Source organism: Magnolia sinica, chromosome 4, assembly GCF_029962835.1.
Source record: "Magnolia sinica isolate HGM2019 chromosome 4, MsV1, whole genome shotgun sequence".
Taxonomy (NCBI): Eukaryota; Viridiplantae; Streptophyta; class Magnoliopsida; order Magnoliales; family Magnoliaceae; genus Magnolia; species Magnolia sinica.
Window position 1 is genome coordinate 29,606,581 of NC_080576.1, and position 22,659 is coordinate 29,629,239.

At 40.6% G+C, this 22,659-nt stretch overlaps 1 protein-coding gene across 7 annotated transcripts in view; it reads left to right on the forward strand.

Moving 5' to 3' along the window:
• LOC131242933 (ENHANCER OF AG-4 protein 2-like) overlaps nucleotides 1-22,659 on the forward strand; it is a 99,516-nt gene that overhangs the window by 29,008 nt on the left and 47,849 nt on the right. For all 7 annotated transcript variants that reach the window (XR_009169767.1, XR_009169769.1, XR_009169770.1 and 4 more), the window contains exons 6-7: nucleotides 3,491-3,603; nucleotides 3,674-3,861. Coding sequence is in view for 3 of the 7 variants with exons in the window: in XM_058241914.1 (XP_058097897.1) it covers nucleotides 3,491-3,603; nucleotides 3,674-3,861 (301 nt within the window). In the remaining 4 variants the exon portion in view is untranslated. The remainder of the gene's footprint in view (nucleotides 1-3,490; nucleotides 3,604-3,673; nucleotides 3,862-22,659) is intronic.

Here is a 22,659-nt window from a genome sequence, read left to right on the forward strand (position 1 = left end):
TAATCCGCTGCCTTTGCCATTACGTAGTAAGAGACGAATGGACCTATCAGAGGCTATATAGGGCCCGCCATGTAAAATATGTTTTATCCACGCCATCCATCCATTTTGACAGATCATTTTAGGGCATGATCCTAAAAAAGAGGCAGATTGAATGCTCCACTGGACCACACCACATTAAATAGTGGTGATTGAGTTATTTGCCATCCAACGTGTTCAAAACATCGTAGGGCCCATCGTGATGGTTATTTGGCCATCCAACCTGTCCATAAGGTCATATGGACCTGAGTGAAGGTAAAAAATGAATATCAGCTTGATCCAAAACTCCTGTCCCTATCGAAAAGTTACCAATGATAAGCATTCAATCTCCACTGCTTCCTGTGGTGTGGTCCACTTTAGGCTTAAAAATGCCTCTTTTTTATACTCATGCCCTAAAATGATCTTCCATAATGAATGGACGGATTGGATAAAACATATACATCAAGGTGGACCCCACAGAGCTTGTGATACTTTGTCCGTTTGAGCTATCGCGACGCACCCACGTCCGTAAAATGCATTAAAACCCAACATTTGAAAATACGCAAACAGAAAGGGTTTCGAACATTTCGAAACCCTAAAATCTTCCAAAAAATCCCCAATTTCTCCCAAAAATCCCTCGATTAAACCAAAATCTCACGGGGTTTCGCAGATTTCTTGCCGAAATCTCCTTTACGATGTAAATCGAGCATCTATTCGAAGAGAAAAAAAAGGGGAAATCGAGATTTGTGGAGCTTACGATGCACCACTATGGATCGATCGAGTGGCCCACCAAATTCTAACTCCGATCATGCAATGTTCTTCTATAGGTACCGAAATCCTCTGGATTGAATGATTTTTCCATTTTTTTTTTCGATTTTTTTGGTGATATCACAAAAAATTGTGCGATATCGTGCTATATATCGTTCGATACATAGAAATCTATATTTTTTTCATTTCCGAGGGGTTTCTGATGGGTTTCGTGTCACTGACCAGCGATAACGATAATATCGGCCGATAGTATCGATATTATGAACACTGGACCTACCTTCCTTTAGCCTTCTTCCTTTGCCCTGCTTTTGACCCCTTCTCCCTCGATGTTTGTCCCCACAAAAGCCCACCTAGTCGCTAAAGGGACTTCATCAGAGAGGCCCAACTGCTGCTTCCCTTTGCATCTTGATCTTCCTAGTGAATACCCCAATTGCACCAACCGACCTTCCTCTCCTATCTTCTATACTCTTAAATTGATGGGACCTGCGGCCTTCGACCAATTGGACCATCTTTACCCTTCATCTCATCTTCCCATCTCCTGCTGCTTTCTCAGGGATGAAAATCTTCTCACGTACCTCCCATCTTCATGAGCAACTTCTGAAACGAGTGGATGAAAAATCACAGTCTCGCCCTCTCGGTTTGCCATGGGATGTCGGGATCTCCCTTGTGATCAAGATCCTCCTCCCCTTCCCGCGATTGTCTCTGCATGGATTTGAATATGGGCCCTCTTCCAAGAAAACAATAAAAATCTTAGGTGAGGAAGTCGTTTCCACATTTTAGGGAAGGCTTTTGAAAATTCGGAATATGAAATGCTTGCCAGATTTACCCTTGAAATGTATTTTTTTTTTCTAGATTCCCTCCAACATCTTTTAGCTGCTATTGAGAAGTGAGATCAAAACTTTTTTGGCGTTAATAACTAGGGCACACTGAAGCTGTACGCTAGTTATTATTTAAATACTAGATACATGGCGCTGTCCATTTACCTTTGAATTTTGGGGTCCATCAATTCTCACAATTACACCTTGATGCGGACATCAGTGGTGCACCCTTTAGAGTGTACCAGAGGAGGAGGCGTCGCAGACAGAGTACCGGAGTGGAGGAGTTGATGTGGATGGACGTTGGGTCCATCGGACCCATTTTCGGACGTGCTATGAGTGCAGGAGCGGCATGACCGCACCTTGACCATAAATCCATAGGTCAGATTTCACACCCTACCACACGTGTTTTAGTTTTAGACGTTTTTGTTCTTTTCCTTATTTCAGAGGCTTTATTGCACTTTCTTTATTTTTTGTCTTTTTTATTAATTTTTTTTTTTTTTTTTTTTTGTTTTCAGGCGCTTTAGTGCACTTGTACTTTTTCCATAGCTTATATATAGTTGTGAGAAACCCTATTTTGATTATTATTGAATGAATAGAAATTCGTCTCTAGGGTTTCAGGATTGGCCCTTGGGTATTAAGGATTCCACCCTGATTTCAGATTTCCTTCTTTCTAGATCTTTGAGGTGCAGGAAAAAGGTAAGAATCATCTTCCTCCTTTTCTTTTGACGACAAAAGGACCTATACCTTTTTCATCTCAAACCCTTTATTCTTCACCCCGTTCGTTCCTCTCTGGATATCTCCTTTCTAGTTTGAACGGAAAAGAGGGATGATTAGTCAGTAGGATTAGATCCAAACTTGACTGTGTACTGACTTATGCTAGATCTGGGCATATCCCTAGGGCCTCCCTTTTTATTGTTTATGCGATTTATGCTAAGGGGCATAATCCTGACGGAATGATCTCATCTTTGTTTTGAAATTTACCTAATCCCTTTGACTGGAAACAATTAGTTAATTGGCATATTTATTTGAACATTCTTTAACCTGATTATGCATGCATCTAGGATTTGGTCATCACATATCCCTGCATCACACCTATACTTTTTTTTTTTTCTTCTTTTTGATATATAATGATAATTTATTGGAAAAACAAACTACAAAAGGAACATAGTGAGATAGAGGAAAAATTCCCAATACAAATGGAATGCCAAAGGACACTGCTTTTAGCAAGCTCATGGGCTACAATGAGACCTATACTGGTAACCTGCTCCCTACACATCCATACCTACACCTGGTAAGGGGAGATGGCTTTATGCTTTTTGCAGAATGCATTTGTTGACCAAGATGAACATATTTGGCCTTTTTGTTTGATCTCCAACAAAAAGGGATGTCATAAAAACTGATTAACTGTTCTAGAGGAGAAGAATGTACAATGCTGGCTAGAAGGGACAAACCAACCTATGTTGACAAGTTGTTCCCAACTACTAAAGAAGCCCAGTTAAATCTGTTTCTGGATAGCTCATTCACATCACTTAGCGAGACTCAAAGATGCCCACAATATTGGTTTAACTAGACTATGCTGCAATTCATGAGCATTACATCCATATGTGCTGTGTCCTAATGGTTCTATATAATTATGTTGCTAACAGTACAGATTTAGTAAGATGATCATCATCATCATCATCTAAGCCTTATCCCAATTAATTGGGGCCGGGTACATGAATCTTGTTCTGCCATTACACTATCAAAATACAGATTTAGTCAGATCTTTTTATTTTATTTTATTTTATGTTTTTGTATATTTTGTCAGATCTTTGATTCATGAAAGAAAATATGCTCAATCATCACCAAGGATTCACTTTTGGTTTCTTGGTATTTTGATATTTCTTCAGGTATTGCAGGAGCCTTGTACATTCCTACAGTTCAAGCAGCGTTGCCACGTCTTTTGGGTGCTGCTGCTCCACCTGGTGCTGGTGCTCGTGAGAATCGTCGCCAATGTCACAAGGTAATTGCAGCTCTACCACTAAAAAGATCTCCTTACCCTTAAAGTAGGTAATAAATTGTTCCTTTCCCAGGTTTTGAGGTTATGGCTTGAGCGACAAATCCTCCCTGAATCACTTCTTCGTCGCTACATGGATGATATTGGAGTTTCTAATGATGACAACACTGCTGGGTTTTCTCTTAGACGTCCATCTCGCGCCGAGCGTGCTGTGGATGATCCACTTAGAGAAATGGAAGGGATGCTTGTTGATGAGTATGGGAGGTGTGTATTATGTTTATTTTCCTTTTAAATTGTGGTATCTTTATCGTGCAATCTTTCTAGTTTTCCTAGATTGATGATCTGTCAACAGAATTGAACAGCAATTTTTTGGCATCATAATTTGATGCTAAAAATTTGAAGAAGCATAAAACTTTTTTCAAATTTTTTTTTTTTTCAATAGCAACCCTGCCATGTGTAGTGATGCTTGTATGCTGGAATATGACATTGTGAAATTTGGCCCCCGCGGACACCCCCCCCTCCCGCCTTTTAAATTTTCTTATGAATGGTGACGAATTTTATTAAAACCTTTAAAAAAAATGAAAGAACGGAAAAACAGCTAATCCAAATAGAAGACGAGTTTGAAGCCAGTGAACCTCTCATCAGTCCCTGTCTAGCAAGCCTACAAACCGCTTCATTAATCTTTTGGCAAGCTAAGGAGAAAGGGTCTTGTAGGGAAGATATATGATTTCCTTGATTTCTTAAGTACAATTTGTAAATTTTCAAGGTGCCGTGGCATCACTGGAAAACCATTGAATAACCTGCTTAGATACTACCCCCCCATTTTATTTATTTATAGCTTTTTTGTAACTTCAATTGGCCTTGTTTCCTTGGAAGAACCCAAGAATGCCATCAAGAAAAAAGAATTTCTCTATCACATTCCACTTCATTAATCTTTTGGTAAGCCAAGGAGAAAAGGGTCTTGCTTGTAGGGAAGATATATGATTTCTTTGATTTCTTAAGTACAATTTGTAAATTTTTAAGGTGCCATGGGGCATCACTTGAAAACCATTGAATAACTTGCTTAGTAACTACCCCCTAGAAGAATCAAGTTAGAGAAGCCGGCGCCGCAAGCCGATCCGACGTATGTTCAAATGCATGCACCTTTCGACTACTCTCTCGGGGCGCGCCATCCAAACTCGTTGTGATGAACGGGGATAGAACAAATCTATCTCGGGACGCACTTCTTATCAAAAGCCGACAATTCGTCGACTGTGACAGAAGTCGGAGGAGACTATCGAACTGTACTCATGCACACAAATTTATTTATTTATAGTTTTTTTTTTTTGTTTTTATTTTTATTTTTTATTTTTATTTATTTTTGTAACTTCAATTGGCCTTATTTCCTTGGAAGAACCCAAGAATTCCATCGAGAAACATAATTTCTCTATCACATTCTTCTTAGATTTTTCTTTTCAAGAAGAGGCGAAGAGCAGGGTGGGATTAAAGGGAGGTGTTATTTATTATTATTTTTTTCTAAATTATTGGGAGAGGCAGGGAGCAGGGTAGGATTAGAAGGAAGTGTCTTTTTTTTTCTTTTAGTGTAGTTAATGGTGCAATTGCCCTTAAAACCCCTAAAACTGCTTGGAAGTTCCATGTGCAATTTTTTTAGAAATAAAATTTTTAATCATTTATGTTATATATAGGATACATGTAGGTTTTTTAATAGTTTTAGCTCTAAAAGGAATTTAATAAAATGAAATAAAATTAGATATTAAGTTATCGCGAATTTTTAATAGAGTGGTAGACAACAATTCCAAAAACTTACATCTACTCAAACATTCCAACGAATCCAGAAAACCCTAAAATTTCAAATTTCCCAAACGAGTAACCTTAATCTCACAAAATTCCCAATTCCTCTTGGCTTAAAACCCCATATCCCCAATTCTGCTGAAATTCCCCAATTCTAAACCATAATGCTCCAATTTCTAAATTTCCCAATTTCCCTTCTCCCCTAAATTCTCCAACCCAAAATCATAATCCCTAATCTTCAATATCCCAAGATCTTGTAACCTAAAATTTCCAATTCCGCTAAAATCCCCAATTCATCATGTTTCTCTTGTATGGCACAAATGGAATCTCAAATTGCTTTTAAGAAGCCCAATGTAATGCTTGAAACACCAATAGAAGAAAGACAACAAGAAGAAGATCTTATGAGCCTATAAAAAATCTATGAAATTTGGGAGAGGTGGTATCTTTCATAAATAAAAGCTTTGATATAAAAGAAATGGGGAATTTGTATTCCAATTTCCAAGGGAGTTTAGAAGTTTTTCTAGCCGTAATGGGTGTGAACTTTCCAAACATATCATTCTCTAAGATACCCAAAAGTGTAAATCACAAAATTATAATGGTGGCGACCAGGTACACCCACACGCATGCAGCGATGTTAGGTGATAGGCGCCCACCTCCGTAGTAAGTAGAAAGTCATCCTCAATGGATGTTGTATGTGCCTAAGAGATGAGAAAACCATGGACCATTTGTTCAGTCACTGTTCATTCTTGTCCATTGTATGGGAATGGTGCATTCATCAGTTTGGCAAGGCACAGATAGCATTGGCATTGATTGCTTGCTCCTTGAGAAGTTGAAGGGTGGCTTGGAAGCTTGTAAAGGGAGAATGTTATGGAACATTTAGTTTTTTAGTAGGTTTATGGGCAATTTCGACGAAAACAAACAATAGAATGTTTAACAATAAATCAACCAGTTTGTAAGAGGTTCGATAGAGAAGCTCTAATTTATCTGCATCACTTACCCAGTTTGCTAATGACACTTAAATTTTATGTGACTCATCGAAATCTTAAGAGCAGTCTATATGGTTCTGCCTGGTGGACTAAATTGGGAGGTGTTATCATATGAGAAGAAGAGGAAGGTGCATTTGTATTCAATCAACTGGATAGGCGACAATCTGAGTCCAATAAAGAAATGAATGAGGGACTCTAGCAAGCTGAACATAGGCATTGTAGGTGTGTGTTGACCATGCATTCGTGTCATATAATATCATATGCATGATAGAGATATTTCTGAGGTGTTTCAAAGTAGTCCCTAGCGTCACTGTTAATCTGAACAAAGTGTTGTTGCAAGGGTTGCGACAAGGATGGATGATGTCAAGGGACTGGAGACTGGTTGCAGGGCAAGGCAGTTTCATTACTAACAAAATACATTGTAGCGTGACAAATATCGCCAAGTTTTTGAAATCTCGTAATAATATCGCAAAAACTACACTAAACGATGTTTTTTTTTTTTTTTGAAAGACGACGATTATATTAAAAAACGAAAAGGAATACAACTACATGAAAAGAGCCCACTGAGATAGCAGACATAACTAAACACCTAAGAAAATGAAATCACAGCCCTTCAGGGCTTCAACATGAGTGGCCCATTCGATCAAACTCCGCTTTGCCTTCGACAAGACAACCCCTGCAGGATTGTCAATGTCCCTGAAACATCTGTTATTCCTTTCTTCCCAAACTGACCACCAAATCGCTAGAATAACCATCCTCTAAATCTTCGATCTAACCTTCCCAATGTAAACACCATGCCACGCTTGAAGGAGAAGGTTAGCTTCATCAGGAAAGCACCAGCTGATGTTGAACTGGAGAAGGAAATCAGACCAAATAAAGGATATAAAAGGACAGTGCACTAAAAGGTGGTCGACAGTTTCTTCTTCCCGCATACAACATAAACAAATGTTAGGAAGGATCATCCCTTTTCTCCTCAGATTGTCTACAGTTAAGATTTTCTTTTTGCCAGCTAACCAGCCAAAAGCCACGATCTTAGGGGGCGCAACATACTTCCAAAGGTGGGAGGACTGACTGAAATCAGAAGCAGTTAGATTGGAGTGAATCCGATTGTAAAGAGATCTAACAGAGAATCTGCATGATTTTTCCGGTCTCCATATAATGCTGTCAGAAGAGGACTGGATAGAAAAAGTAGCATAGATGCAATCCAGGAGATCAGCAAATTGGGTAATCTCCTAGTCTTGCAAGTTCCTTCTACAAATCACGTTCCACACAATCTTGCCGTCGATCACAGAATAACAGCCAGCCACATAGACTTCCTTATCAGGAACAATGAGGAATATGTTCGAAAATCTAGTTTTAAGAGGCAAGTCCCCTACCCAAATGTCTTCCCAAAATCAAATATTTGCCCCATTACCAAGGGCAAAACCGATGCCAACGAGCACTTCCTTTTTCATCTTTAAGATATCCTTCCAGATAGCTAACGCCCTATAGGAAGACGTGTCTTTAGTCCACCACCCACTGGTTGATCTCCCATATTTGTGCTTGATAATGGAGTTCCAAAAACTCCCATCCTCTGCCCCTAGTCTCCAAATCCACTTGCCGAGTAATGCTCTATTCATAGCTTTGAGGTCTTTTACCCCTGCTCCACCATCAGAGATACGACGACACACCTCTTTCCAGTTAAGAAGATGGAATTTCTTCTTGGCCTCCTTGCCATGCCAAAGGAATTCCTGCCTTAATTTTTCGAGGATTGCCAACACCGAGCTCGGATATTTGAGGAGAGACAAAATATATCAGCAGGTTGGAAAACGTTGCTTTAATTAGGGTGAGGCACCCTCCTAAGGATAGATATCGACACTTCCATCTAGCAAGATATTTCTCAAATTTGGAAATGACTTTCTCCCACATCCTTTTAGGCGGCAAAGCCAAGCACAAGGGGGGACCCACAAATGAGGATGGGAGGGGAGCCGCGGAACAGCCGAAAGCTCTCGCAAGGATGTCGATCTCCTCACTCTCCATGTTGATCCCAATCAGCTTGGATTTTGCCATATTGACTTTCAGGCCTGAAACTGCCTCGAAGCAGCGAATTGTGGTATGAAGGTTATCCACCTTGTTTGTACTGGCATCAGAAAAGATCAAGGAATCATCTGCATATTGAATATGAGAGATTGGGCTGGTCCTACCTTTAATTTTGATTCCGCTTAAAATGCCTTCCGCTTGACCTTTATGCAGCATTCTAGATAAGGCGTCCCTTACAAGAAGAAATAGAAAAGGGAAGGGGATCTCCTTGTCTTAGACCTCTCAAGCTCTTGAAGAAACCTTTTGGGGATCCATTGAGAAGGATAGAGAAGTGAGCCTAACCGATGCATTTGCCCATCCAAGCTCTCCACTTTTCCCCAAACCGCATCCGATTCAACATATACTGCAGTCGACATGGTCATAAGCCTTTTTTATGTCCAACTTGCATATAATATTCTTCGTTCCGGATCTAAGAATAGAATCCAGACATTCGTTAGCAATGAGAGCCGCATCCACGATCTGTCTGCCTGAGATGAAAGCACATTGGTTTCCTGAGATGATCTTCCCAATTCCCTTTCTTAAACGAGACGCCAAAACTTTTGCAAGAATTTTATAGGGGCCTCCCAATAAATTGATTGGCCTGAAATCTTTGAGAGAGGCCACCCCCGACATTTTAGGAATAAGAGCTATGAAGGAGGCCCCGAGGCCTTTTGATATCCTGCTCCTACCGTGAAATTCAGAAAAGAAATCCATTACATCTTTTTGTATCACTTCCCAGAAATGTTGGAAAAAGATAATGGGGAAACCATCTGGGCCTAGAGCCTTATCACCACGGAGAGAATCAATCGCCTGTTTTACTTCTTCCTCTAAAAAGGGGGATTCTAGCATGTCAACCTCTACAGCCGAGATACTGTGTAACTCAAGAGAATCCAAAGTAGGCCTATGCCAATCCTCTCCCTTAAGCAGAGCAGTGTAGTATGCTACTATCTCGTCTACTATGATGTTTTTGTCTTCTATCCAGACCCCGTTCACAACTATACTGCTGATTTTATTATTCCTAGCGTGCATACTAGCAATGCTATGGAAAAAAACGTGTATTTCTGTCTCCTTCTTTAATACGTTTTTCCCGAGATTTTAATTTCCAGGATATTTCTTTTTCAAGAGCCCTGCCAGCGAGAGATTGGATTAACTATATTCTTCTGGCCAGAATATCTGTAGACATCGGAGCCACTTTAGCCTGAACATCAATGTTGAGTAGTTCAGATAATAGAGAATCTGATTCTTGTTCCCTGATTTGAAATTCCTCTTGGTACCATTGCTTCAAAGCTTCCTTTAGCCGTTTTAGTTTAGAGCTAAGTTTGAAACCTGCAAAGCCTTCTACCAGGAACCCAGACCACCAATTAGAGACCATCTGATTAAAACTTTGAATTTTAAGCTAGGAAGAATCGAATTAAAAAGGTTTGGGACCCCAGTTCTGCTCCTCAACATCAAAGATGAGAGGGCAGTGGTCAGACGTGGTTCTTGGAAGAACAGATTGAGAGGTTGAGGGGAAGAGTTCTAGCCAATCAGGAGAAACAAGATACCTGTCAAGTCTGGAAAAGATAGGATTTGCTCTCCCATTGGACCAAGTAAATCTGGAACCAAGCAAAGGGAGATCCACTAACTCCTGATCATCAATCCAACGAGAGAAGGATGCCATCGCTGGAGTCATCGAATTACCATGAGACTTTTCTTTAGGATACCTGATAATATTGAAATCCCCCACTATATAGCAAGGCCCTGCAAACTTCTGTCTAGATGCCGTAACTTCTTCCCAGAATTGATTCTTGTAGGCTTCTTGGGAAGGGCCATAAACTGAGGAGAACAGGCAGCTAAACCTTGAAGAATTGTGCTGTAGCCTAATCGAAATTGAGAAGGAACCAACCCAACTACTAAGGATTGACCACTGGGACGATTTCCAAGCCACCAGAATGCCTCTAGCGCTGCCAATAGAATCAAGGACTACCCATTTTGCATCTCTGGCCTTCCAGAGGGAACCCATCAACCTGTCGTCGAACCCGTTGATCTTCATTTCCTGAAAAAAGATGACATCTGGATTATTCTTATCGCAGGTGTCTTTTATTAACCTTCTTTTCTGTTTGGACCCCACTCCCCTAACGTTCCATGAAATGAACTTCATTGGGGAACCGAACTTCCCTGAAGTCCCTGATTCTAGTGGAGTCATCTAATATACTTGGGCAGTTCGCAAGACATTGCAGTTCTCTGCTGCTACAAGATCTAGAGCGACGGCTTCTCGGCGATTTCATAGCTGAAAGGGGTCTGCCACGAGACTCCACATAGTGAAACAGGGCTATGAAGTCCTCCAGACAATCTTCGAAAGATAGGCCTAAAGATCTGCTAACGTGGCCCATTGCGTCTCTGATCCACTTCTTTCTCTGAATTGTTTCTAGCAGATTAGCTCTGTTAGAGTCGTTTGTAATCAGCTTGATGGCAGCTTCTGCGGGAACCGAGACAGAGCCAACACGAATCTGCAGTGGTTCCGCTTTTATAATCTCAATGTCTGGTTCCTCCTGAAAAAGCGTCAGAAGGCTTTGATCTGTCCAGTCGTATGAAGAAAAGAGGAGAATAGGGCAGGGACATTGCGGAAGGCAGGTTTTCCAATTGATAGGAACCTTGGTCGAATTCAGAACTTTCGGTGTTCGGGAGTGTCCTGAGGGATGAATCGATCTGCGGGGTAATTGACATCGACATTGTCCGCTAGGAGGTCGTTCGTTGGAAGGTTGGAGCCGGAAAAAGATTGTGCCGCACTGCTTGAGGGAGCTGGAATGACAACATAAGGGTCAGTTGGGGTGTTAAAATGAGACACTAACCTTCGGTTTGCGATCGGGTTTGTCTCCAAGGATAAGTTGAGGTTGAAAGGAATGGGATTTGATAAGCATAAGTCTACCCGAGACCTGATACCTACAGGGCCCGATTTGACCCTTTTGGATCCATCGGGTCCGGGTCCTTGCCTATCCACACCGGATTCGCCACGCGTCCTTGTTAGCCGTTCTTCGATATTACGATCTGACTCTCTGAACTTGAGAGAATCGAGGCTATAGCATGGCATGCTTTCCGCTGTTTGATTGCATTGCTGTATGCCATGTGTATCACCTCGAGTGAAAGTAGAGCAATGAGAGAAAGCTTCCGCGCCATGCGTCTGGCGAAAAGACCGTTCGCTGACACGGTCATTGATTGCGGTAGGTGAAGGAGCAGAGGCTAGATCCGGTACTCCCTGGGAGCACTGAAGACGTACTCCCTCGTATTTTGCTCCAGCGGCCATGGTTGAGACAGGGGGGGAGTAGATTTCCTTCGCATGCCAGAGATCGCCCCATCTGGGGATCGGAATATGCTTCTCTTCCCTCTGTAAGGGGAGAGAGATCTCTCTGTCATCCACAAAAACGTGGATATGGGTCGGAAGGGGATCTCCTTTGTTTCTGCGGACGAGAACTCTAGTGACTGCCATCTCCTCACCAAGCTTAGTTTTGAGATCCAATTCAATGAGTGAGCCTAAGAGTTTTGTCGTTGAAATGAAGAGCTCATCATACCAGAGTTCAAGAGGAATACCCCAGATGAGGATCCAGACCTCCTCCGATCCAAAAATAGAGAACTCGTCCTAGCTTTGTACTCTTGAAACTAGATTGTCTGTGTGTGTCACCCCTGCCATGATAAGAATGTTCGGTTTCAGCCCCGGACACAGTTTAACCCACAACTCATTGTATCCTATGGGTTTGATCGAATATTGTGCAGGTTGGATTCTACAACAGTTATCGATCTAGTTCCCGACTTGAGATATGGATACCCCTTCCCTAGTACTGATCACAACTGAATCCAGCAAATCTTGCTTCGATTGTTGTACACGCTCTTGATTGATTTGCAAAGTATAGGCATCGTTTGAATCCTTCGGTTTTTCTTGCTTTTTCCTAGCCTCCTCCTTACTAGTCCTCAGATTAGTATTTTGGGGCTGAGTCGACTTCGAAGAGGCTTCTGAATTGATTAATGCATCCTTGTATGAGGATCCTTTTACCGAAAGGGGATTGCTTTGGCGATTAACTAGCAGAGCCTTCTTGGGATTTTTGGGTGAAGGGCGATTTACTTTCCTTCCTGTCCGATCTGGGCCAAATCTCACTCTTTGGACCAGGAGCGGAACCCCTCCAAAACGTTCGTCGTGAAGCATAAACACTGCTCTGGAGAGTTCTTCCTCATAACTCATCCTAACTAGCACAAATCCTCTATACTACCTGGAGACAGCGTCCCTAAGCATAACAACGTCCATGACTGCTCCAGCCCTACCAAACACTCTTGCAATATTGATAGGGAGCCATCCAATCGGGTATCCTTTGACGAATAGGGCTGGGAAGCTTGAAAGGTTTCTGTCTTTTTTATCTGAAACCGGGGAGTTCCTTTTTCTTCGCTCGACTTCTTTCCATTCTCTTGATGTCGCTGATCGGTTAAGCTGATCTATATCTGTTGTTTCCTCCACTCTCTTATTCTTGGATCAACTAGTAATAGCATCTTCCCTTACTTCCCTATTTTGTCATTGCAGGTCTCGTCTATTTCGATATTGTTGATGCCGATCTCGATGGTGTTGATTGTCCGCATTGTTGTTTCTCCCCTCATTCGTTATGTCGTCCTCATTTGATACGTCGTCCTCATTTGATACGTCGTCCTCCATTAGCACATTGGCTGCTTCGTTACAACTTCGGAAATAGGAAGTTTATCGCAATATAATCGCAAGTTATTAAAATATCAACCTTGATTAAAATATCGTATTTTTATCATGATAAATAATAAAAACCTTAAGGAATTTGTTGTACTTTTTTTTAAAAAAACATTGACAATATTATTTGAAGAAGGCGAAAGCGGCAGATTTACAAGAAAACAAAAACAAATTTACACAACCCCCCATCAATTTGGCACATTTGAGAAGATCTTAGATGCTTGTGCGCCCATTCCAACACATGAAATTTGGCCCTTTGAAAGACTTCCAAAACCTACCCCTTGTGATTTCTAAAGCATCGATCATTTCTCTCAAACCATAGAGCCCATATACCTGCTAGAAGACTTAGGAGCCAAATTTTCCTCCTAATCTTCCCAATACCCCCACCATGCCAACTCAAGAGTAAGTTATCCATAGAACTCGACGACACCCAATCGACGCGAAATAACTTCAAGAAGCTATCCCACATTTCTCTAGCAAATAAACATTGGATGAATAGATGATCCACCGTTTCCTCGGCTTGAAGGCATAAGAGACATACATTCGGTGGGATCATATTCTTTTTGCGGAGGTTATCCACTATAAGCATTTTTTTTTCTCCCCACTAGCCATGCGAACGCCGCCACCTCTAAGAGAACATACCGCCAAACAAATGACGTTGGGCAGACCCCAATTGGAGAAGCCTCCCCATTTATAAGCATGTAAAGGGATTTCACCGAGAACTTACCAGATTTACTTTTCAACCAAACCATTAAATCTGGTTTTGATATAATCGGAGATACCTTGGAAAGCATATCAAGCAAACTAATAAATTCCGAGATTTCTTCATCCACCATATTCCTTCTACACGACATGGCCCAAACTACTTCCTCTCCCACAAAGGAAAAGCAACTCGCCACCTTGAGATCCACCTCATAAGAAATTCCCCCCAACCATGGTAATAGACCCTAAACCTATGCCCTGCAACCCACTTATCTTCCCAAACTCTGATCTTCTTCCCATTTCTCAGCATAAACCCAATCCCTCCCAAACTTTATATTTTACTAACACCACCAACTTTCATAGATATGATGACCTATACAATGATGACGACCTAATCCACCACCCCCTAGCTTCCACCCCATATTATCTACATATCACTTCCCTCCAATGAGAATCTACTTTTACCCCATATCTCCGAACCCATTTCCCCGACAATGTTAAATTCATGTCCCCCCAAGTTCCTAAACCCCACACCCCCTTGATCCTTGGGCTTACATACTTCTTCCCATTTCAGAAAAAGAAATTTATGCTTATCTTCCACTCCTTTCCGCAAAAAATCCCTCAGTTTTTCCAACTTATTTAGTACCAACTTTGGGCATTTAAATAACAAGATATAATAAACCAAAAGATTAGACATAGCTGTTTTGATCAAAGTTATTTTCCCACCCAGAGATACGTGTTGAGTTTTCCAATGAGACAATCTTCTTTCAAACCTTTCGATCACTTTGTCCCATAGACGTTTCACTGGTTTTCCTATACACAATGGGAGACCTAGATATGACCAGTGTTCGAGTTGTCGGTATCGCTACAAGTTTCGCTGGCCAGAGATAAAGATATAATATCGTTATCGCCGATAACCGGAAATGCAGGAAAAAAGGGGGAAACATGGAGAAAATGGTGGGACTTTTCAGTGAAACTTCAGGACATACATGAATACACATATTTACATATTCAGGAATAAAAAAATTGCAAAAAAAATACATTACATAATAAGTTTTCATTTAATGGGAAAAAAAAAAGCATGCGATGCCATAAAAAATCACTTTAATAACAACCAAAATGAGTTTATATATTACAAATGCAGCTGGCATACAGTAATTAAGACATGTAAAAGTGAATGAACTCAAAGATGCCAAATCAAGGATGGATTGGATTATCCAATCAGTGTGGTTTTTGCATGATAGAGATGTACGTCACAAATCCACTCCTACCATCTGTTTTGAAAGGCCACAATAGGACAATGTTTTAAAAGTTAGGCAGATCCAAAAATCTGGTGGTGGGCCATACCACTGTTTTTAATGGTGGGCATTTAATCACCACTATTTCCCTTGGTGTGGTCCACCTGAGATGCAAATCTGTCTCATTTTGGACTCATGCGTTAAAATTATCTATCAAAATAAATGGACGACATTGATAAAATATTTATCATTATGATGGCCTCAGAGAGCATCGACCCATCAATCCAAAGATATAAACAAGTGACACATGCGCACCGTATAAATCAGTATGCTTATCGTACCGAGTCAACTATGTGGGGCCCATTGTGATTTATGTATTTTATCCACCCCATCCATCCATTTTACAAGATAATTTTAAGGCTTGATCCCAAAGACGAAGCATATCCAATGCTCAAATGGACCACACCATAAGAAACAATGTGAATTGAACATGCCTACCATTGAAAAATCACTAGGGGCCACAAAAGTTTTGGATCCATGTCATTTTTGTATTTTAACTTCATCCATCTCTGTGTGATCTTATGAACAACTTGGATGACAAATAAATACCACTGTGGGCCATAGATCCTACGAAGGTTTCAACTTGGATGACAAATAAACCTCCCTGGTCCACCATGATGTTTATATACATTCAAACAGTTCATGGTCCCATTCCTGCTGGGACGAATTGAAAATAATAATAATAATAATAAATAAATAAATAAAAAATAGCCCCAGCCTAACTCCCACCCACTTAGTGGTGCAGGGGAGTAGAGTGGATTATGTGCAACCTTAGCCTTCGGTAAGACAGTACAACACTTATGGTGGGGCCCACCTTGATATATTTATTGTATATCCATCCTGTTCATCTAGTTTTAAAAATCAATTTAGGGTATAATCTAAAAAATGAAGCAGATTCAAATCTTTGGTGGACCTTTACATAAGAAACAGTGGTGATTGACCATTAAAACCTTCTCATGGGTTACAAAAGTTTTGGACCAACCTGATATTTGTTCTTTTCCATGTAAAGTTTTACGTGACCTTATCAAAGGGTTGGATGACAAATAAACATTACAAAAACATAAAAACATTAATGTAGGCTCAAAGAAGTTTTTAATGGTGGAGGTTCAACCAGCACTCTTTCTTAAAATATGGCCCAACTTAGATTTTGATCTACTTCATTTTTGGGCTAGTGTCTTATAATGATCTGGAAAAACCTATGGGCGACGTGGATAAAAAATAAATACATCAATGTGGGCCCCGCCATGAGAGACACACCATTGTTTGTAAAGCCGTAATTGTATCGAGTTCACTCTCTCAAAAGGGAGCTTTCGTCTTGGCTGGTGTACCAAGTAGCTGGGTGTATTGACGTTAGCAAGTTCTATGGGTCCCATCATGAGGTATGTGTTATATCCAAATCGTCCATTCATTTTATGAGCTCGTATTAAGGCTTGAGCTGAAAAATAAGACAGATATAAAGATCAAGTGGACCACACCACAAAAAGCAGTGGGGGATTGAACGTATAGCATTGAAACCCTTTTGGGGGTCACATAAATTTTGGATTAATATTATGTGTTTTTCCTCTTAATCCAAGTATTTTTGACCTTATGAACAGATTGGATTGAAAATAAACTTTATGGTGGGCCCTACGAATGTTTTAACGATGAAAATCATTACCCACTGCTATTTCTGGTGTGGTCCATTTGAGCTTTGGCTATGATTTATTTTTTGACTCATGGTCTAAAATGATTTTGAAAAATGGATGAACGGTATGGATGTAATAAATACATCATTTTGGGGCCCATTTAACTTTGATCTCCTTTGAACCGTTTGTACAACTCGAAGCTCGAGGAGCTTCAGCGCTCGTCACTGCATGACACGTACCCACGCTGGTGTAAACACCAGTCCGCTTCCTTTCGTCTCATCTTCTCCGAAAAACCTTCAATCGTTTTTTCCGCGTAAAAAAATAAAATCCCTATTATCTTTCCCCAAATTTCTCACTTTTTCAAATCCCAACCCAAATCTCCTTCAACTATGCCGAAATTGGGTTTCTTTCAAACCTATTCTTTTCAAAGGAAAAAAAGAAAAAAAAGAAAAAAAAAAAGAGATTTCTTACCTCTAAAAATCCGGCGCTATCGACCATGATTGGCCCACCAAATCCGTCCGAAAGCCACTCCCGCGGGCAGATTTTGAGAAAAAAATGGTAAGAGATTTTTTTTTTTTTCTATATCTTTTTTTATTTATTTATAAAATAATAGGGATAGTTGTCGCTGATAATTATTTTTTTCCCGATAAAATCGAAAATATCGCCGATTTTTCGTCGACAATGGAAACACTGGATATGACATGGGAAAAGCACCCTCCCTGCACCTAAAATTGTAAGCATTTGTATTCGTTTCTTCATTTGGAATTCCTACCCCTAAGATTTCACCCTTGCTAATATTAACTTTCAATCCCAAAATTGCCTCAAACCTGACTATTATTGCTCGAGGATTTTCAATACCAAGAGAAGCTGCCTCGCAGATTAACAATGTATCATCCGCATATTGCAAGTGAGAAACCTGGAAGTCTAAATTATCCACCTTAAGTCCTTTCACAAGCCCCATCTCCACCCCTCCGCCTAACAATCTACTCAAGGCCTCCATGATAACAACAAACAAATATGGAGATAGGGAATCCCCTTGACGTAGACCTCTTGACGCTCGGAAAAATCACCTGGGGAGCCTTTCACCAAAACTAAAAATTTTGCTCTAACTTCACATATTCTTACATTCCGAGCTTTTTCTATGTCCAACTTGCAAACCAAACCTTTTGACCCTCTTCTATTGCAAGCATTTGTACACTTATTTTCCACCAAAAAGCTGTCAACAATCTGCCTTCCGTTTACAAAAGCCCCTTGTGATTCTGAAATTGCTTCTCCCTACTCCGCTTGGAATCTAGAGGTGAGTAACTTAGCTAAGATCTTGTAAGGGCCACCCAGTAAGTTGATGGGTTTAAAATCTCAAAGGCTTTCGACACCCTTTTTTTTTGGAATGATTGCTATGAAAGTGGCCCCCAACTCCGAAGCTACACTTCCTTTATCATAGAATTTGTTAGTAAACGCAAGCACATCCCTCTTAACCAACCCCCAAAACTTCCGATAGAACGCAATCGGAAAGCCATCCGGCCTTGGTACTTTATCACTACCCAATTCGTCCACCGCTTGTTTAACTTCTTCCTCAGAGAAGGCCTTTTCCAATGATTCCGTCGCTAAAGATAAAATAGGGTCAAAAGATAGATTATGCAGTAGTGACCTATTCCAATGATCTTGCGCTAGCAACTTTCTATAGAAATCGACTATTGAAGCACGTACATTTTCCTTACCCTCAATTCTTCCCCCCTCAACCATGATGGATTTTATATTGTTAACCCTTGCCCTTGCGCTCGCCATAGCATGAAAGAATTTTGTGTTTCAATCGCCCTCTTTTAGCCAAAGGGCCTATGAACGTTGCCGCCATTTTATTTCATCCTTTCACAATCTTGCGTTATACTTTGCTCGATGAACTTCTTGCCATTCTCTCTCTTCTACCGAGAGGACTTGTCTCTTCTTTTGCATTGAGTTCTAAATATCTTGCACAAATTGTGGTCTCCATGTACTTGTTATACAAGTATATGCTTGAATTTAAATTTATTTATCAATTAAGAATAAGTACTTCTAAACATTTCTATTTTTGGCAAGATTTTCCTACAAATATCCTAAGAAAAACCTCAAAATTTGAAAATCTCCTGAGAAATTTCTGGGCCAAGAAATTGCCGAGAGCGAAAATTTCCACTATGATACCTTGGGTTTCCATTAGGGGGAAACTTGAAAGCATGGTGTGCCATAAAGGTCATTACGACGCCGTAAAGGCCGTTATGTAAAGGTAACGATGGCAACCATTACACATTATGGGGTTGTGACGGTCGTAACGGTTACTTCCCCTGTAAAGTCCATAACAACCTCGTAATGGTCTGTTACGGGGTAGATACTAGTTTTTTGGGGCAAATATAAGTTTTTCGTTTTTTTTTTTTATTATTTATTATTATTATTTTTTTTTTATAAATGAAAAAAGAGACCGTAATGGCCATTACGGGGGCCATAACAGCTGTTACGACCTGTATCGTAAAGGTAACGGTGGTGGTTGTTACGGCCACCGTTACCATTACATAATACCTTGCTCGAAATAGATGGTGCTTCGAGACCTGATTTTTGAAAGGTACAAAAAGAATCTGGCTTATTGGAAAATGAACTATTTATCGCTGAGGGGAATTACATATCCACTTTGTCAAACCTTCTAGTTCATTGTCTCATCTTTTCTTATGAGGGCCAAAGTAAGGAAGAGAAATGAGAATATCTAGAGGGGTTTCTTATGGGATGGGAGGAGAATGAAGTATAAATTCCATATTGTGAATTGGAAAGAGGTGCCAAAATCAAAGGGAGGGTTGGCATTGTTAATCTTATGGACGAAATTCCATCGTAGATGGCAGTAGAGATTTAGGGAGTTGTATTGATTGTGAGTGAATGTTATTAGAAGCAAATATGACTCGTCCAATAGAAGGTGGTTCCTTTTAGGCTGGCTCTAAGTGGGGTTGGGTCATATGCATGGGAATCTGTTAGTGCATTCAGTCACACCTCTAGGTGAGACAAAGGAAGGTGTCATTCATGGTTGGGAAGGAGTGAGGGTCTGGTTTTGGAAGGATTGGTGGGTGGGAAAGAACCTCTTGCATCCTATTTTTCCGCACTTCTCTCTTTCTCGCTTGAGAAGGGGATCTTTTTTTTATTTTAATTATTATTGGTAAAAGTAAAATTTATTGAAAAGAAAAGGTCCGAAGACCAAACATAGGACCCAACTAAAAGGAACAAGAACGATCAAGAAAGGGGATCATCCTCAAATACAGAGAGGGGATTGTAACTTGCTGCTTCTGCCCAAGAGTAAACAAGCCATTTGACTCTTATAGACTTCGGAAGCCGATGAACAGATGCGATTAAATGTGCGACTGTTATGCCCCTTCCGGATTGCCATAGAACAGCCACGAGACTTGGTTGCCAACTTGCCATAGATTTTTTCGTCTTTTTCTGGAATGGCTGATATTCCACGCATCAAATAGTTGATTAATGGACTGTGGCATGGACTAAACCACATTGAATTGTCACAACAGCCATCCCCATATTGTATGCGAGAAGTGACGATGTAGAGATAGGTAATTGATAGTTTCAACATCTCTCAAACATAAGCAATAACCATTGACTACGACCATGTTTGCATGGTGCAAACAGTCCACAGTAAGGATGTGATCTCTGCCGGCAAGCCATGTGAAAAAAATTCTTCTTGGGGGGCTTTAGACTTCCACACCCAAGCTGTTGGGGCAGGTTGGGATGCCCAAGCACATTTTTGAAGCCAATGATTTAACCGAGAGCAGCTGAGAGACCGATCCCACCTGCATAAAATTGAATCCTCACTAGCTTGATCTATTGTCATTGAGGATGGCAAATTCATCATCTCCATAAACTCTGTTTCTTCCGTCTCTTACAAGTGTCGTCTTAATGCCGGATTCCTCGCAATTTGACTGCCTACATAACAGTCCACTACTTTGGACTGTCCATTGCCAGAGAAAAGAGGTGGGGAGAGATGTTTGAAATCCATTATCGCTGCACCAATAGTTGCCCCAAAAACTCGTGGCTCTACTGCTACCTACCTCCATCGCAAATCCCCGCATCACTTGATGGGCGAAAAAGATGATACCTTTCCAACATCCCAAAGCTCTAAATCTTGATGAAGCCGGCTTGCATCTGTCATCCCACACATGGAGGTAAGCCAAGTATGTGGATGGGAGAGTGCCTGATTTGCATGCCATAACCTCTGCTTGACAAGGGGTTTGTACCAGGGAATTCTATGAGATTCAGGGGGTTGGGATTATTTTTTGTACAAATCTCAAGGACGAGGAGATTAGTTGTTTTGGGGAGCCTTATGGGTGTTCTGAATGAGGTGCAAGTAAGATATGAATGTCCTCATAAGGAAGCTTTGGAGGTGGGCCCAAAATGGTCGTTTGGCCTTGACTCTTTCATTGCTGATGTGCTTGTGGAAGCGGGGAGTTCCCTCCTTGGGCCAAAGTGTGGGCAATCCAGGCCCTCCTAGAGTGGAAGTATTTGTTTGAATCATAACACTTTTTCTTCCTCTTTTCTCTTCTATATTAATCTACACGTTCATTTTTAATTATATCCTTCCTTGTCTTGCCACTCATTCATATCAACGTCCTCATTTCAGCTAACACTCATCCTATGAACATGTTGTTCCTTAGCTGCCTAAACAGACTTCTTTCTTTCTTTTTTTATTATTTTATTTTATTTTTTAAATTGAATGTTAACCAAGCTTTATAAAAGAACCTGTGAAAAAGAAAAAGAAAATGGAGCAAAGAGATGATGAGAAATCATCTCACAACCCAAGGGCAAACAAAAGAGAAATCAAACAAAGGAACAAACTCCCTCCGTACTGAAGAAGGAAACAAAATAAAGACCCTCAATGCATGGTACCCAAGGCAACCTATGATTTCCTGAAATGAGAGAGCTACCCTCCCAAAGAAGAGAATGGATAGAATTTCTTTAAATTCGGGAGTACAAGCCTCCCAGCCAGCAACCATAAACTGAACCTTCCTTGTGCTTCTCTAATTTTTCTTTGAAAATTCTCACATTCTCCAACCAAATCTCCCAAAAAAGTGTACGGAATCAACATCCAAACCATGTCTCCGTGCAGGTGAAAAGGCCCCATAGCTCTTTTAATGAGATTTTCAACTAGCAAAATGACAGTGAATGAAGAGATGATCGATTGACTCGGCATCGTTCATACACATAACACATGTTGAGGATGATCATAGCTCTTTTAATGAGATTTTCAACTGTAAGCATCTTCTTCCTACCCACCAACCAAACAAACACAACCACCTTAAGAGGAGTGTTGTGGTGCCAAAATAAATAATTATGAGTTGATGCACTCCAGCAATACTTCCTGACCAGCCTGTAGAAATAGATGCGTGTATGCTTCTCTCCAATCCGCAAGAGAGGCGATTTCGTTAGTAAGTCTGATGCAGGACATGAAATTTAAGTATGAGATGCAAGAATTCAGGCTTAGATCATACCAATTCAGAAATAGTTATACAAATTCCACATCCCACATGACAATCCGAATCATTCAATTAAAAAGGGAAATCTATGAGGGTCCAGGCCGACACAGGCTAGAATTGGACCAATAAAAATTATAAACTAAACGATGTCAAAGGGAAATAGAAATCAACCACAAATGCATAAAAATCAGTCCCTAATCCAAGGGATTCCCCAATTTCAATTCAAGGAACCCTATGGTGAAAAAAAGGGGGCAAATAAATTAGGGCTAAGCAAACTAAAGGTAAGGTTTAGGAAATAGGAATGAAAAGAGGAAAACTTGACCCGAAGAAAGCCCTGCGTGCAGATGGTGGCCTGGGGTTGACGCACATGCCCGGGTGGGCTGGCCACAC